The 16143-nt window shown below is 33.9% G+C and overlaps 1 protein-coding gene across 4 annotated transcripts in view; it reads left to right on the top strand.

Moving 5' to 3' along the window:
* FMN1 (formin 1) overlaps positions 1–16143 on the top strand; it is a 200586-nt gene that overhangs the window by 99059 nt on the left and 85384 nt on the right. For all 4 annotated transcript variants that reach the window (XM_054200792.1, XM_054200790.1, XM_054200791.1 and 1 more), the window contains 2 exons: positions 7381–8162; positions 12334–12484. In XM_054200792.1, the coding sequence (XP_054056767.1) occupies positions 7381–8162; positions 12334–12484 (933 nt within the window). The remainder of the gene's footprint in view (positions 1–7380; positions 8163–12333; positions 12485–16143) is intronic.

Raw genomic sequence — 16143 nt, 5'->3', positions numbered from 1 at the left:
ATATTCCTATATATAAGTAATCATGCACATGGTATTTTTAAAAAAAATATCTGCATGTTACAGGTAACTGGGCATATTTTAATGATGTGCTATACCAATAATTTTGTACTCCAAAATTACTGGCTATAAGGCTGTATTTCTTTCTCAACTACCCAAATGCCAATAATTGTTAAATAACTAAATACTCAAAAATACATAGAAAAACAATGTTCTGTATACCCGCTATGGCCAAATTTCCTCCCAACTACTTTTGCTATTTTCCTCTATAAAACTATGTATTTAATATTTTTAAATTAGAAAGAGAATTGGGCTCTGTATACATAGCCTATACAAATATTTAGAGCTCTGGGAATGTTTGAGAATGGTCAATCATTTAGCTTACTTTTTCACTAAGAGGTGTAAGAATAATGCTTATTGCATACCCTTGAAAATGGTGATTTACCAGATGTAACTGATTATATTTGTTAGAGAGGAATTTTGATTTTTATGTAATTTGGCACAAGTTTAATTTTTTTTCACTGAGAAATCCTTTTCTAAATCTCTGATTGTTGTTAAAATTTAAAACAAATGTATGTTTTTTCAAGGACAGAGATTTAACAAAAAAAGACTTTTTTTTCTTTGTCAACACAATACAAGAATAAAAAGTGTGAGCTCTTCCAAAAACTGAAGATGAAATTAGTTGGAATGAACAAAACCAAAATGTCAGAGGCTGTCTGTGAAAAATGTGGTTTTCCTCTCTTTTCTATGCACAGTACTTTGATGGACAAAATACTATTAAGAAAAAAAAGCTGTAAAGTCTATAAAAATATTTTTCATTGGCAACTCAATAATTCTTACCTTTTTTCTTTTTTCTTTTATTTCTCTCTCTCTCTTTTTTTTTTTTTTAAATCTCCCTCCCTTCCCCCTGGGCATTTCCACTTCTAGAAACCATATCCTTAGATACTTTGTGTCTTCTTTGTTCCTTTTTTTTTTTTTTAATTTGGCGTAAGTAACTAATTAGATGTAACAATCAGTGTATAAAGTCAGAGAATGGAATAAAATTGAGCTCACTTTCTGTCTACTATGTTGTTTTTCCAGGCTAATTAGAGTAAAAAGTAGTAAAAGTGTGTGTTTCTCAGTTAAAGAAGAGGTCTGTCTCTGATATACATAGAACAGCTTTGTTCATTAAAGACGTGCCATTTTTACACAGTCGCTTTTCAGAGTAGAATTGCGCTGTAAACACTAGTGAAAAAATATTAACAGTGAAGCATTAACTTGCTCGTTTCAAAGCAAAAGTTCTGCATATTGCTTCCTCTAAACTGTGTTTTAAAGAACTTTGTTTTATGTCTTACTGTTACACTTCTCAGGATATTTTTAAGCATTTATGGTGCAAATAAGTCTTGACTAATAAGACAGCAACTGATTTTTGGATGTGGATTGCTGTCGAGATTTATGGTTTTCTTATATTCATACATACAAATTGTTCTAAAACTTTTCATGTCAGAGCAATTCTATGTCATGATTAGAAAGTCTTAGTCCATATAAAATCACATTATATAAAGCAGTAACACAGCAAATCTACTTGAGTTGGTTGCAATTAATTGACTATATAGACTATAATTGAGTATATTGACTGTATTAAAATGAGACTGTAATCCTTCTATCACCTATCAGAACACAGAGAAAAGCTCTCACGTTGGTATCGAGATTTGTCTGTGTCAATCCACATTATCATTTCAAAGACATTTAGACAACCTGTAGGTTACATTCTGAATGACAGGATTTAGTCTTTTTCTTTTGTGATTAATTACATGCTCTATCATCTGAGACTGTAATGGTTAATGGAAGTATGGTACACCAATTCAATTTTTGTGCTTTTTCTTCCTTTGAACATAAGTGTCATATGTTCCTGAGTCTCACGGGACCAATGCTGAACTTGTTGGCATTATTTCAGAAAATACGTCTTGCCTTTTTTCTTTGTGCTGTGTCAAGTCACTTAGCAGGTGCCAAAAGGAAGTCACTGGAGTCACACAGCAGAGGGCTGGGTGTAAGGGGAAAAGATAGGAACATATCAGAAAGCCATTCCAAAACCTCCTATTATTTTCCAGGTTAGAGTGTATCAATATTTTAGATATTTGCATAATCATCTTTGTATCATGGCAATATCATGTATTTTAGTAAGAGGGTTGCTTTTAATTTATTTTTTTTAGGGGTGGCTTTTATTTTACCCATTAACAGTAGTATAATTTTAGGAAGAGGGTAATCCAGGTCTTCTGTGCTTATATATGAATGTGTTTAAGGGAACTGAGAGTCAGCTGGGATCATTTGCTGTGGTGAGGTGATTTTACTCAAGGAAAATGGATCGTACCCACTCCAATGGCAGATACCAGACAAACCCTGAGAAATTACAGTCAGTCATTTGTGAGTGTAGCTGTACTGACAAGGCTTGAATAGCAAATACCCACAGACCTTATTTAGTCAGAATTGGAGGTGCAAAAACTCTGAAACCTGCATTCCAAGCAAACGCAGGTTTGGAAGGAAAGTAAGACTTATCAGGGAGAGGGATAGATGGAACTGCATATTTATTCAACCTCTTCAAAATGGATATTGGGTGGAAGCAGAGAGCCTATGGAAGAATGGAAAAAGAGGTGCATCAGCCAGGAAGCTTAGTTTTAGAGGTCAGAAAAGCATAGGATCAAAAGGACAGTTGACAACAGTCAAGCTGAATTACACTTTGCAAAGCAAATTTAAGGGTACAAGGGAAGTATGCTTCAGCAATAGAAAAACCAAGAAACTGAGGAAACAACGGAAGTGTTATCATCCAGTAAGGGTGAGGCGGAGACAAAGTGCTATGTAGGTTGAACCTAGAAAATCAATACGGAATGAGCTGCCCCAGATTTCAATAGCAGTGATCATGACCACAGGGGCAGCATTTTTCTTTAACTGAACATACACAGCTTTTAGTAGCTGAACAGAGCACAAGGATTACTTTTTTTGCATATGACATTTCTATTTATATATTCTAATATGGAGCTGTTGACTCGTGATCAATTAGCGATATGCTGTCCTTTGCAGACCCTTTTCCCCTAGATTTGCCATACTACTGATCAGTCCCCTCAGTGGCTACGTGCAATGCAGGTCTCATTCTCGAATTGTAGCAGGTATTTTCAGACCGCTTCCTTGTCTGATACAATTACAGTGTTCTTTGACATATTAGCATAGCATTGTTTGCATGTTTAATATTGACAATGAATGCAAGAAAGATTGTACCAAGGCAAGGCAATTTTTTTCAGTAGCATATTGCTGTGGGGATTAGCTTTAATATACTCAGGAGGTACTTTCAAATTTCTGATTGAAATCATATTTCGGCACATTAAGGCTTTTACAATACATTTATTTATATACTTATATTTTCTTTTGAGCTGGAATAGGAAGAGGAAATAGTAATAATAAGGCTTTATTGAAATGTACCTGCCTCTAATCCGGTATTTGTAACAGTAATCTGGAGAAGATATATCTCTACTCTCACGGAAATTTAGGCAGCTGTAAGTATCAATTTTGTGTGTGTGTACAGGAGAGGGAGAAATATATAACAAAAACTAGATAATGTCACTGACTGACTGTCAACAGTCATTGACACAATGAGAGGCCAGAGATCCTCTGCATGCCAAAGCCTGAGGGCTTAATTTGATAAACTCTGAAAGAGGGGAGTAATGCCGCAAGAAAGTGAAATGGTCAGGGGAGTAGAAAAATGTGTTCCTTGCGCTAGTTTCTTGGGTGTTGAATTTACATATACAATCACAATTTTTCACATATGGATGTTGTTGTCAAGCGGGCTACCAGGTTTCTAAACAAGTCAGCAGAGTGGCAAATCCTTTTTTCAAATGAAAAAATTGTTATCCTGTACATCTAAAGCATGCCAATTAACATCTCCGGAATTGTTCTTCATAATGTCTTGCTTTCGTTTTATATAGAAATTTACGCAGACATTTTACTCTGATAATTTTCCAAATCATCTACTCTTCTTCAGGATTAACTCATGTTCATTCATGCTGCATAGGGTGGCTTTCTAAGCTTCAGTTTCCATCTTTCTTCCCATACCTTCTGTGTCTCCAGCCTTCTTCCCGCACCTTCCCTCCCTCAGGCATCTTGTTTCCTGCTGAAATTTTTTCCATTTCATTCTGCTTAAAATATCTGCGACCAAACTATTATATTCTGATGTTAGCGTTTGGTGATTGTTCGTCTTAACAGCAGTTCCCAAAGTGTCTAGGAGTGCATGGCATGCCATGGAAACAGACTAGGTATATTGCCAACACAATAGTAATAATTGCTGATGTGATTCACTAACAAGATGCTGAATAATTTGAACTGTATCTATTCAAATCCCAGTAGATTTGAATTCAGCTAAAAATTGGTTCTTCCCAGCAGCCACAGGTATTGGTATGTAGCCATCATAGACATTTTAAAGGACTGTTGACAGACACCTGGAAATAAAACAGTAAGCTTTGGTAGACATATGCATACTATAGTAAAAAAACCTTTGGTTCCCATTTAGATGAAAACAGTGTTTTAACTGGAAAGGTTGTGCACAAGTGCTTTTAACACTAATTTCTATTCAATAAATAATGTCTCTGTTCACATTGTATTTTTAATATTTCAGGATTCTGGTGACAGCATATAGTATAAAAGTAAATTTTGATTGATTTATTTCCCACTTGAAATTGTGAGATGGAAATAGTTCTATTATATTCCATTTCGGTATGTTAGATTTGTTTATAATAAAGTATAAAAAGATTCCATTGTTCCTATCTTTTGTTTTATGAATTGTAAGAAAGAAAAGATTTGCTTGGATATGTACTGTATCACCAATTGCTATAGCAAAATTTAGTGACTTATCTTTATAAAAAAAATACTATGAATTCGATGTATAATGCATCGTTAGAATGTAAAAATGTAAGAAGTTTTAAGCCATAGATAAGTGAAAATTGTAATTGTTTTAAAAAATATTTTTAGTTATTAACTTAATTTCAGGAGTCAAAGGTGCCTAAGTTTAGTAGACACCGGTTTGCTTTAGTATTTAATACTATGTATTGATAAGGTATGTAACTAGTCCTTTGTGGTATAACAAAGAACATGTAATAGACTTTATACATACTTGTCATAGTACGTAACAGAAAGGGAATGTTTAAATCCTACCTGCGTGGAATGACTGGATGCTGTTTGATCTCCATTTGATTCATTATAAGATTTTAAAGCATTTCATCTCTTTGGGAGAAATATTTTCCAGTAAGCATACCTTTATTTAGGAATATGTATGTATTATTTATGTGTATATATATAGAGTTAGTACATATTAATATACATATTCTTGAAAATTTTGTTGAAAATACTATCGTAATTATGTAAACTGAAAAGGTTTCAATATTACTTAATGTTATTTTGATAAACAAGATTTGTTTTGACATGTAAGGTAATTAAAATAAAAACTGTAAGTGAAAAGGTATATAATACTACCACAGTTGCTTTCATGCCCAGTTAAATTTAATAAGTAGTTTTGTTAAATACTGTGCTTGTTTTACAGTGTGTTTTTAAGGTGACATCAGATTTACTGCTGGGAAAATCTTTAATGTTCAAAGTAAATTGTTCTATCAGGGAGTTTTTGATGTCCAATAGGGGCAAAATACTATGATAAACAAAATAGCTGAATTACCTAAGGCAAACTGACTTCATCACTTCATTTATTGATCAGTGTGCCGAGCTTAAAAAGAAAAGTGACTGCTTTGGAGCAATTCAAATGGCAGAAAATCTTGCGGTAGTTGAACTGAACTAGTAATTAAGCTGAGCAACAACAAACTTTGACCGAGTAAGAGTAGGAAAGGAAAAAAAGCCATATTAGTACATATTGGTCCTAGTTCTTGTATAAAACTAAAAGAAATTGGTTTTTTTCCAATACAGATCTCTGTTTGATTATCTTTGCAAGACTTTAATCTTGATTTCCCACCTTTACACTTTCCAATTAAGAAAAGGAGCATTTTGTATCCAGAATTTTTAGATTGTTTACTTTGGACTTTATCTTAACAAATTTATTGGAATGCAAGCTGATCATACTGCTGTAAGAAGTAACATATATTGTTTGAATGTCTATTCAAGCTTCTTTGTATGATATAAAATTACATTATGTTACACTACTGTATTTGCCATAATGAGCTACCCATGCATGACTTGGACGCATATTAATTAATGCTGTAAACAATTAACTCTGGCCTGATACTCAGGTTGGATCAATAAGTAGAGAGTGCTATGTCGCCACTTCTGACCAGCACTATTTGGGAATTTTTTAAGTATAAATTGATGTGCCTGCAGGAATTTGGGAAAATCACAGCTCATAAGCTGCTTCTGTTGAAACATTGGCTTTCCTTTGTACAGAGATCCTGAAAGAACCATGGAAAATGTTCTTTCAGGAGTCATTGCCTTGCAAAGAAATAAGATAACACCAATCAGCTGCCTGATAGTATCATGGCATAACAGAAAATAGCTTGTAGAGACTTAATCATCTGGAATAGCAGTATTGGATTGGATTATTTAAAGGAGATGTTTCTGTGTCAAATGTTTTGTATTTTTCTGATATATGGTAAGGAAAGTGGGGGTTTTTTCCATCTTTACCTACATATATTCTTTAAAGATTGTTATTTCCTTCTACCTTAGTGAAATCCTCTTGATCCTCTTGGTTCTAAGATTTATTTTACTGATTTATTTTATTTAAAATAAATTTTAAAAAAAAATATTGATTTTATTTAAAATGTATCTGGTAGAAATGAAATTTTACTCTAATAGTGAGGATAAATTTGAAGAAGAATTTATGCGTACCTCTGAATTTCATTGATGAAAACACTTAATAGATTGAAAAAGTGTTTTAATTTGTTTATTTAATGTTTTCTTTGGGAGGAATTTCAACTTCTGTTGTGTTTAATCTATTTTTCACTTTCTAACATGTTAAGTATATATGGGATATTTATGAAATGAAATAGTCAATAAAATCATGTCATTAAGTACAATACCATTTGAAAAAGGTACCCTTTTTCCATAATGAACTGTTAATTATTGCATTCAGCAATTAAAAAACAGTAAGTCTGCTTAAAAACAAGGTACAAGTTAGAATTTGTTAAATTGATGTTCTGAATACTTATAAAAAGTTTTGTTGGAACACACTGCTCACCTTTCTTTAAAGATTAATAGTTGTCCAGTTATGTAATAGCTTGCAATAAAGTCATTTAGAACTGGGAAATTTCTGTCAATATGGTTTGCTTAATGTAAGAACATAGTCTAAATTTGAAGATTTTTAATTACTACAAAATAAATGCTTTAAAAAAATAATTGCACTGTTTTCTTCTTGTTCTGCAGTCTCAGTTTGAACTCAGGGTATTCCATATTCGTGGAGAACACGCTGTATCAACTGCTCAGCTTGAGGAAACCATTGCACATCTGAAGAATGAACTCGACAATAAATTAAACAGAAGAAACGAAAAAGCAAAGGATATCGGTGTTTCTACTGAAGATGATAACCCACCAAAGACATACCGAAATGTATGTATACAGACTGACAGAGAAACTTTCATAAAGCCTAGTGAAGAAGAAAACAGAGCTGTGAAAAATAACCAAATAGTACCCAAAAAGCTTAATATTTCTTCTTTGTCACATAGTATTTCTGCCCAAAGTGAAAATAAGGACAATTACAATGTACAGTCTTCAGAAAATGTCTTATCTTGTCAACCAAAACAAATGCTGCCGCCTCCTCCACCACCACCACCACCACCTCCACCACCTCCTCCTCCTCTTCCTGATTCTTTACTACCAGGTTTAGTTCCTCAACCACCACCTTTGCCAATGGATACAACTTCACTGACATCTCAGTTTGGATTTGGTCCACCACTGCCACCTCCACTTTCTGAAGGCTGTAGGAATTTTCAAGCACCACCACCACCACCACCGCTTCCAGGGTTGGGACCTCCTGTTCCTCCTCCACTGCCTGGATCTGGGTTACCTCCACCCCCTCCACCTCCTGGGCCTGGGTTCTTTTTTAATAGCACTTTATCTTCAAACCAAGGCCCTCGAAAACCTGCCATTGAACCTAGCCGTCCCATGAAGCCTTTGTATTGGACACGGATACAATTACAAGGCAGCAGGTAAAATATATTTATTTGGACTTAGAGTTGCTATTTATAGGCCATGATACAAGGGTATGTATACTATTTAAGACTTAATTATAAAAAGTTAACAATCTAGGAATGTATAACAAAATCAGTCTACAAAATCAGTCTAGAGGCATGGAATTTACACGTTTTAAGAAAAAAATTGAATCTGTTATAGAAGTCAAAAAATAGATCATAAGAAATTATTTTAAAATATCAAATACAAATTAAAATTATATGCATTATGAATGAAAATTATGTGCATTATAACAAAAAGAAGTTTCGTTATAAGAACAAAAGGAAAAAGGTAGTGAAGAAGTTAGAAAGATTTTTTTTTTTTAAATAATCTTAATTAGAATTAGAATTGAAATGTTAAAGTTTGGTCAGGTGAGAACTTAGAGTTTCATTTTTGCTTTCCAATCACTTCAGGTGATACCATGTTCAGAGCACTATGTTGTGTCATCCTCTGATTCCAATTCTAGAAAGAGTTAGACTGGATACCTCTGTGTATAATTCTGTCAGAGCAGGAAAAGTAAAGCATATATATAAATATATGCAGCTCAGGAACCTGTAGCATAAAGCATCCATTATGGAGCAGCCTCAGTACTGATGGAGACCACTATAGTTTCAAAAAATAAAAATAAAAATAAATTAAAAAATTGTCGATCTTATTGTGATTTAGTGCTGACATAAAAGCGCTAGATATGCTTGAGGGAAGGGATGCCATCCAGAGGGACCTTGGCAGGCTTGAGGAGAGGGCCCATGCAAACTTCATGAAGTTCAACAAGACCAAGTGCAAGGTCCTGCACCTGAGTTGGGGCAGTCCTTAATATCAAGACTAGGGGATGAATAGATTGAGATTAGACATGAGTTGGCAAAGTGAGCTTGAATTCCAGAAAGCCAACCATATCCTCGACCGCACTAAAAGAAGCATGGGCAGCAGGTCAAGGGAGGTGATTCTCTTCCTCTGCTCTGCTGTCGTGAGACCCTACCTGGAGTCTCACCTCACCTGGAGAGCATCCAGCTCTGGGGCTCCCAGTACAAGAAAGACATGGACCTGTTGGAGTGGGTCCAGAGGAGGGTCATGAAAATGATCAGAGCGCTGGAGCTCCTCTTCTGTGAGGACAGGCTGAGAGAGCTGAGGTTGTTCAGCCTGCAGAAGAGAAAGTTCGGGGGAGACCTTATTGCGGCCTTCCAATATATGAAGAAGGCTTATGAGAAAGATGGAGGAAGACTTTTTACGAAGGCCAGTAGTGATGGAACAAGGGGCAATAGTTTTAAACTGAAAGGAGGTGGATTTAGATTTCATATAAGGAAGAAATGTTTTACAACGAGGTTGGTGAGACACTGGAACAGGTTGCCCAGAGAAGCTGTGGATGCCTCATCTTCAAGATCAGGTTGGATGGGATTTTGAGCAACCTAGTCTAGTGAAAAATGCCCCTGTCTGTGGCAGGGGAGCAGGACTAGATGGTTTTCAAAGGTCCCTTCTGAGCCAACCGTTCTATGAAAGTGGTCTAATAGTATATACTATTGTAGCAAATCTAAAGTTACTATGAAACGTATCATTTTATTAATTTGTTTATAAGGGATCATTTGGTGAACAGGCATAAATAAACCATTTTTGGACAGTCTTTTGGAAATGTTCCCATGAGGTTTTTTTTATGCTATCCATTTATTCAGCTGGCAGGAGAAAAGAAGTACTCCCATTTACACTTTCTGGGACAGCACGCATACCTTACTGCCACAGTGGTATGAGGTTTCAGTGCTACTCAGCTGCTCTTCTGGATTTTGGCTAATTCTAACTTTGCTTCAAGTGTTTGTTAATGGAATGTAGAGCTCCATTAAGAGGGTTGGCTTGAAAAGTATTTTTTGGGGATGCTTAAGCAACACAGACCATTTCTAGTTTAACAGGGAGTTGCTAGAATCATGGAATAAAATTAAGGTCCTGTCTTATGCAACTAAAGAAATTACATGATTGCTTAGATCTTAAAATTCAAATCATCATGATCTGTGTTCAAAATTATTTTAGGATAGGTGCATTTACAAAGGTTCTAAGTTTATTTTAAAAAAATAAATAAATTACATCATATTATTATATATGACATAGTCATTACATAATACAACAATATATATGCTATACTGTATATACACACTATTATATACTGTGATATATACTCTGCCTATACTATATGTTATGAACTATTGTATTACATATCATTTATTATAGATTATTATTATATTATAGTACATAACTATAAATTACTAATTTAAGTATTACAAATTATTTACGATTATTCTTAATCTTTTATTTTAAGTTATTTTAAGGATTATATTTAAACACTTAAATATCTGCATTTAAATATATTTAAATATGAGCTTTATTTTCGTTTACAGCTTTTTATGCAAATTTATTTTGATGAGATAGAATCATTCTGGTATAATAAAGTGTTGGAAAGTGTTAATATTTTATATAAAATATTTGACAGGAAAAAACAGTTAATGACACGTCAGTTGTATTCTTTCAATGATTCAGAATTAAATGCATTGTAATATTTTGGAGCAGGAATTTTGAGCATTTAGCATTTTCGTTTTACTTTCACAAAATTACTAGTGAAAAATTGTTTCATAGTGAATTAGTAGTTGGTCCATAAATAAACCTTATTGTAATTCTTCCTGTCGATTCACTGAAATCGAAATGTTTGTTCTGAAATATTGCTAGTTCATCAGACTTCCACTGAATGCAAGGTAAGATCTAAGTCATAGCTTTCTGGTGACTGCTGGTCACCAGGTGTAATGGTCCAGCATTTTCACCATCTGCGCTAGAACTGGAAACTTTTTCAAGGGTCTGCTGCTCGGAGCAGCAGCTATCTAGGACTTCAAAGTTCTTGTTACAGAGCCAGAATGAATCCTTCATTCTTCAGTGGGGCTAATACTATGGCTGATCTCAGGGACAGCGAAGCTGTGGAGCTGTGAGCGTGTCCTGTGATACAGAATATGCTGCATCAGCAGATGCTAATGGAAAAAATAGAGTTACTTAAACATTTACGATAATAAGTGTACAGTTGTGTATTAAGTAGAAAAAAATACTAAATGTGAAAAAAAAAAAATTAATTTTGGTTCCCCTTAAATTGGTAGGTATTGCATTTTGTTGCATATTACATCTAATAAGTTTAGTGGCATCAACCATTTATATTTTATAGGGGTTTTCATCACTTTTTTAAAAATGCAAATAATTTCACTGCCTTTTAGTGACATCTGCTGGAAGAAGTGGGCCCACCTTCCACTGATAAACAGACAAGAAGAGCGCTCGGAAGTTTTGTCCCACACATTTTCCTGAAGTATTGAAATTTTGAAACAAAACTAATTCAGAATTGAAGTGCATCCTGTTTGCAACACTGCATAGTATTTTCCCCAAATCCAGGTATTTGGGGAAATAGGGATTTCCCTAGAGGATTACATAAACTAGAGGATTACATAAACAAGCTCCAAAGTGTTCCAAGTCTAAATCTGGTTTTGGAAGGCAAAAAAAGAAGGAAATATAATCCACATTTGAAATTTGCAGTCGGTTGAATGGAGCAGAATACTGGTTAGTCTCCCAAGACATAGGCCGCGTAATTACTCCAGTTTCTCAGAACTGCAACAAAAATAAATATGAGCCTACAACATCTGCAACTAGCATGAAGTAAACCAAATCCTATAGAAATGACCCCAAAGGCTCTTAAAACATGCTGGAATAAAGATTGTTCACTATTTGTTGATACTGTTTATTTTTATAGGTCTAAATAGATTACTGGGAATTTCTCAAAAAAGCTGCTGTTGAGATACTCCTAATCCTAGCTGAAGTGGTAGAAATCTCTGGAGATGTAGTTGCACAAGCTGCAGTTGTAATGGTTGTTGTACAAAATACTGTACAATACAAATAATGCATTTTGGTAGTCTAGCAGGCATGGATACTAAATAGCTAAACTTTTTCGTACAGTCTTTTGCAAAACATTTTGACTCCTTACAAGAGCAAGGTATAGGGAAGGAATGCTGTTTGTATAGCAGCAGTGCACGTTACTTTGAGTTTTAAGTCTATTATGGATTTTCATCTGTTATGGCTAGATGTATCATGTTTTTTCATAAATATTTATTGGAAATTTTATTATTACCTTTCCCTTTATAGGAAAACTGCTATGCCAACATTATGGGAATCATTAGAAGAACCTGATATACTTGATACTACTGAGTTTGAATATTTATTCTCCAAAGACACCACTCAGGAAAAAAGAAAACCATTATCAGAGACTTATGAAAAAAAAAACAAGGCCAAAAAGGTATTTATTGTTTCTTTGTGTGTGCTTTTTTGTGTGTCACTGCTTAGTTTTACATTTTAAGAAAACTCTCTTTTAATTTGTTGTTGAACAAACAGATAATAGATGGGTTTGTAAATCTCATTTTGAAGCAAAATAGGTGGACTGATGATTCAACTGTTGCTTGAGAATGCAAGGTTATTGTTTACCTTGGAAGATTTCTTGCCTTTGAAGATGAAAGTTCCACATCCTGGTGAGGTAGAAAAAACATTGTATAGGAGAACTGAATGAAATTTCTAATACAAATATAAAAGTGCCAGTATTACAGGTCATGTCTGCCCAAGAACTGATTTATAATTAAAGGCTGTCATTAAGTTATGCTAGCAAACCTCTCTTCCATTGAGATTAATTTTATTGGAGAAATAAAGTATAAGGCAAAATAGGATGGTTAGATGTTTTGAGTAAGGAATGCCAAAAAGCTTTTTTTCCAGTAAAAAGAACTGTGTTAGGAAGAGGCAGGACAATCATGTCTTTAATGGCCAAAAGTTCATGCAGCAGCTGTGTCATTATTGTTAGTCTCAGACATGGTCCATTACAGAGGGAGCTTGTACTTGTCAATTCCTATGTGCAAATAGGACAAGGAAATGGCATTAGTTGTATTTGCTGCAGGAGAAGTTCTAGGCTGAATAATAATCGATACTCTTTTCCTAAAACAATGTGGTTATATATTAGAAGCCCATTTAAATATAGACCGTATCAGAAATCTGGTTGAGTTTACCTGCTTGGAACCACAAGAGGGCACTTTGTATGTAAACTATGCAATCTACCTTTTTCAATTTTGTAATACATATAACGAGAAATGTACATCCATAGATATATATCAGTGTAATCAGATCATTCAAAGTATCTTTGATAATAAACTTCCTGTATTGTGTCTTAGTGCAATAGTTAATGAGAATTGTAAATAAGGCTATAAAATTTATAAAATTCAAATTTATGTGATGCAAAAAGTGAAAAATGAAAAATAGGGACAGGATGGGGGCATGCACCCCAAAGAAATGGATAGTTGTTGAAGTCCTTCAAATGTTAGATTGAAGTTGGACATAAACATCGCTGTGAAAGATATTTTCACACGTTTTACTTGAAAAATGCTTCAAGTGCATATGTCATGTAGTACTCAGCTGTATCTGTAAATCCCATTAGTTCATATTTCTAATGCTCTCTTTCTAAAATTTATTTTTACGTTTCATTAATTTACCTCTTTTGGACAGAGTTATTTAATATGAAATACAAGTTTGTAAAGAAATTTGAAGAAGAATGTAACCAGTGTAACTTTAATGAAGAAATAATATGCACAAGTAGTTACCTTTGTATTTCAAAATCTCAGCAATTAAGAGACTATACCTAGTTCTCCGGGTGTATGACAGCAAACCAGGTGGAGAATTAGGCTTGTATTCTGAAAGATGAAATTTCATTATTCTTTTTCCTTGCTGCTTTGTAAACTAACTTATTTGCTACAGCAGCACAATTTTTAATGATCTCTCTTAACTTTATCCAAAATCAAATTGGATAATAGTTACTCTATACACTATAGGAACTAACAGTATAATAAGTACTATTTCTTGTTAGAAACCAATGTGTTTTCTTACAAAGATATCAGGTTTTTGAATTATTCTGTTTTGTTATTAGACCTAAACTTATTCTTTTTAGACTAGGGATACATTTACTGAAATTAATGAAATAAAGAAAGTTTCTTTAAAGGACTGGGTGAAAATACAAAACTAAATCCCCTAAGAGATAAATAAGAGTAATATCTGTTACCGTCTCTTTAGTTTGGTCAAACTCGTGGGATTATGATCATGGTATTAGAAACCATAGGAATTCTAGGGCTTTCTGGGAAAATTTCAAAACCTCATGGTCAATAATATTAAACTTTCCATCATTTGGTCAATTAAAAATTTTTTTAAAAATCAGCTTTTAGAATTCAAACTAAATTTGAATTTAATTGGATATAGAAGCATTTTCTTGTTTTTTATTCTGTCTTTCCACCTTTCTCTGTTAAATGACTCATAGTAGCAGCTGAATATTTTTACAGACAGTTGGTCCTCTTATATGGTCCTGTGTTTGTCTCTCTGAAAGCCCAGATGTCTGCAGGCTGGCTCCAATGGATCAATCTTGGTGGGCTGCAAGCAATACAGTAGTAGGGAGGCATTTTATTTAGTTACAGGAGGGTTTATTAGTAGATAGTAGCAGAAAACTACCATAGGTTAATGTAGAACTATCAGTTCTGCTGGCTTCATTTGCGCTTTCTCATGCTTTTTTCTCATCTCTCAACTTGCCTTTTTTTCTAACAATTATATCTATCTTCTAGTGTTTTAAAAACAATCTTGTTCTTTGCTTCAGTACAGGAATTTGTGCTTGTTTGGTCTTAAGAATGCTACCGGTGTCACAGTGTATGGAATTTTGTAGTCTGGTTAAAGATGCTTTCTTTAGACCTTAAGGAAGATGTATGAATCTTCCGAGTTTCATCGTATATTATAATTTTTAGCTGATGCTGTGTCATTTTGTATATCTTTGTAAATTCCTTTTTCATGTTCTATAAAAAAGCCTTCCAGAGCAAAATATAGGAACAGCGATAGAATCTGGAGTAGTAGTTTATGTTTGGAATCAGTAAGCTTTTTTATTTAATAATACATGTTAGTGCTGACTATTTCGCTGCATTAAATTTCTTCTCTGAACAAACTTCGTCCTATTTCATACGATCTTATACAAACTAAGTTCGGCCTGCTTGGTATTTAGAGAAATAACAGACCAATAGGTAGTGCAGGATTGCTTGTTAAAACATGATTAATACCTTTGTCCTTGAATGAGAATTCCATCAGTACCTTACAATCAGGTTCCTTATGCAATTAGAAGTTCTATCTTCCAAATTAGAGGGCAATTTTTTCTCATGTAGCTGGATCTTCTTTATAAAACTAAGGAGACTTTAACAATTAGTGGTCTGTTGAATTATGACTTCTTTACCATCTATTTACATTTCTCTTACAGTTCCAAATAATATTATCTGATTTATTCTGAGAATTATTATTTTTGTGAGATCAGTCAGAATAATCTGTATGCTTAGTGTGTGAAATGAATGCTTCTGTGAAAATCATGACATTAAGACTCTGGAAATTTCACTTTGTCTATTATTACCCATTTGTCCACATAGTAGACATCTTATGGCAACACAGATTAAAATATTCACTGTATGCTGTGCGTTTGTTACTTACAGCTGATAGACTTCTACCATTTTCAGCCAGAAGTACCTAAGTCTTGTCCTACATAAATGGAATGGATGGTCTGTTTTCCAGAGCCATTTGGAAAGTTATGCTCAGAAAGGAAAATTCAAATATATATATATTTATACTTATATATATAATGTACTTACAATATAATATATACTTTATAAAATGTATATTTATAATATAAAATATATTTATACTTATACATATACTCAGTGTCAAAATAGGAGACGACATTGAGGATTCTGTGGGCATCTATGCTGGGTCTGGTTACCTCAGTATTTTCGCTTGTGACCTGGATAATGGAATATTAACTCTGCAGCCACCACCTAGTTGCAAGAGGCTTCAAATATACTGGAGTGAACCCTTTAGAAATCTTTCAAGTATCAGAGATATGGT

Source organism: Rissa tridactyla, chromosome 4 (genome assembly GCF_028500815.1).
Source record: "Rissa tridactyla isolate bRisTri1 chromosome 4, bRisTri1.patW.cur.20221130, whole genome shotgun sequence".
Classification (NCBI taxonomy): Eukaryota; Metazoa; Chordata; class Aves; order Charadriiformes; family Laridae; genus Rissa; species Rissa tridactyla.
The sequence above is the reverse complement of the archived record's forward strand: the minus strand, read 5'-3'. Positions and strand labels throughout refer to the sequence as shown.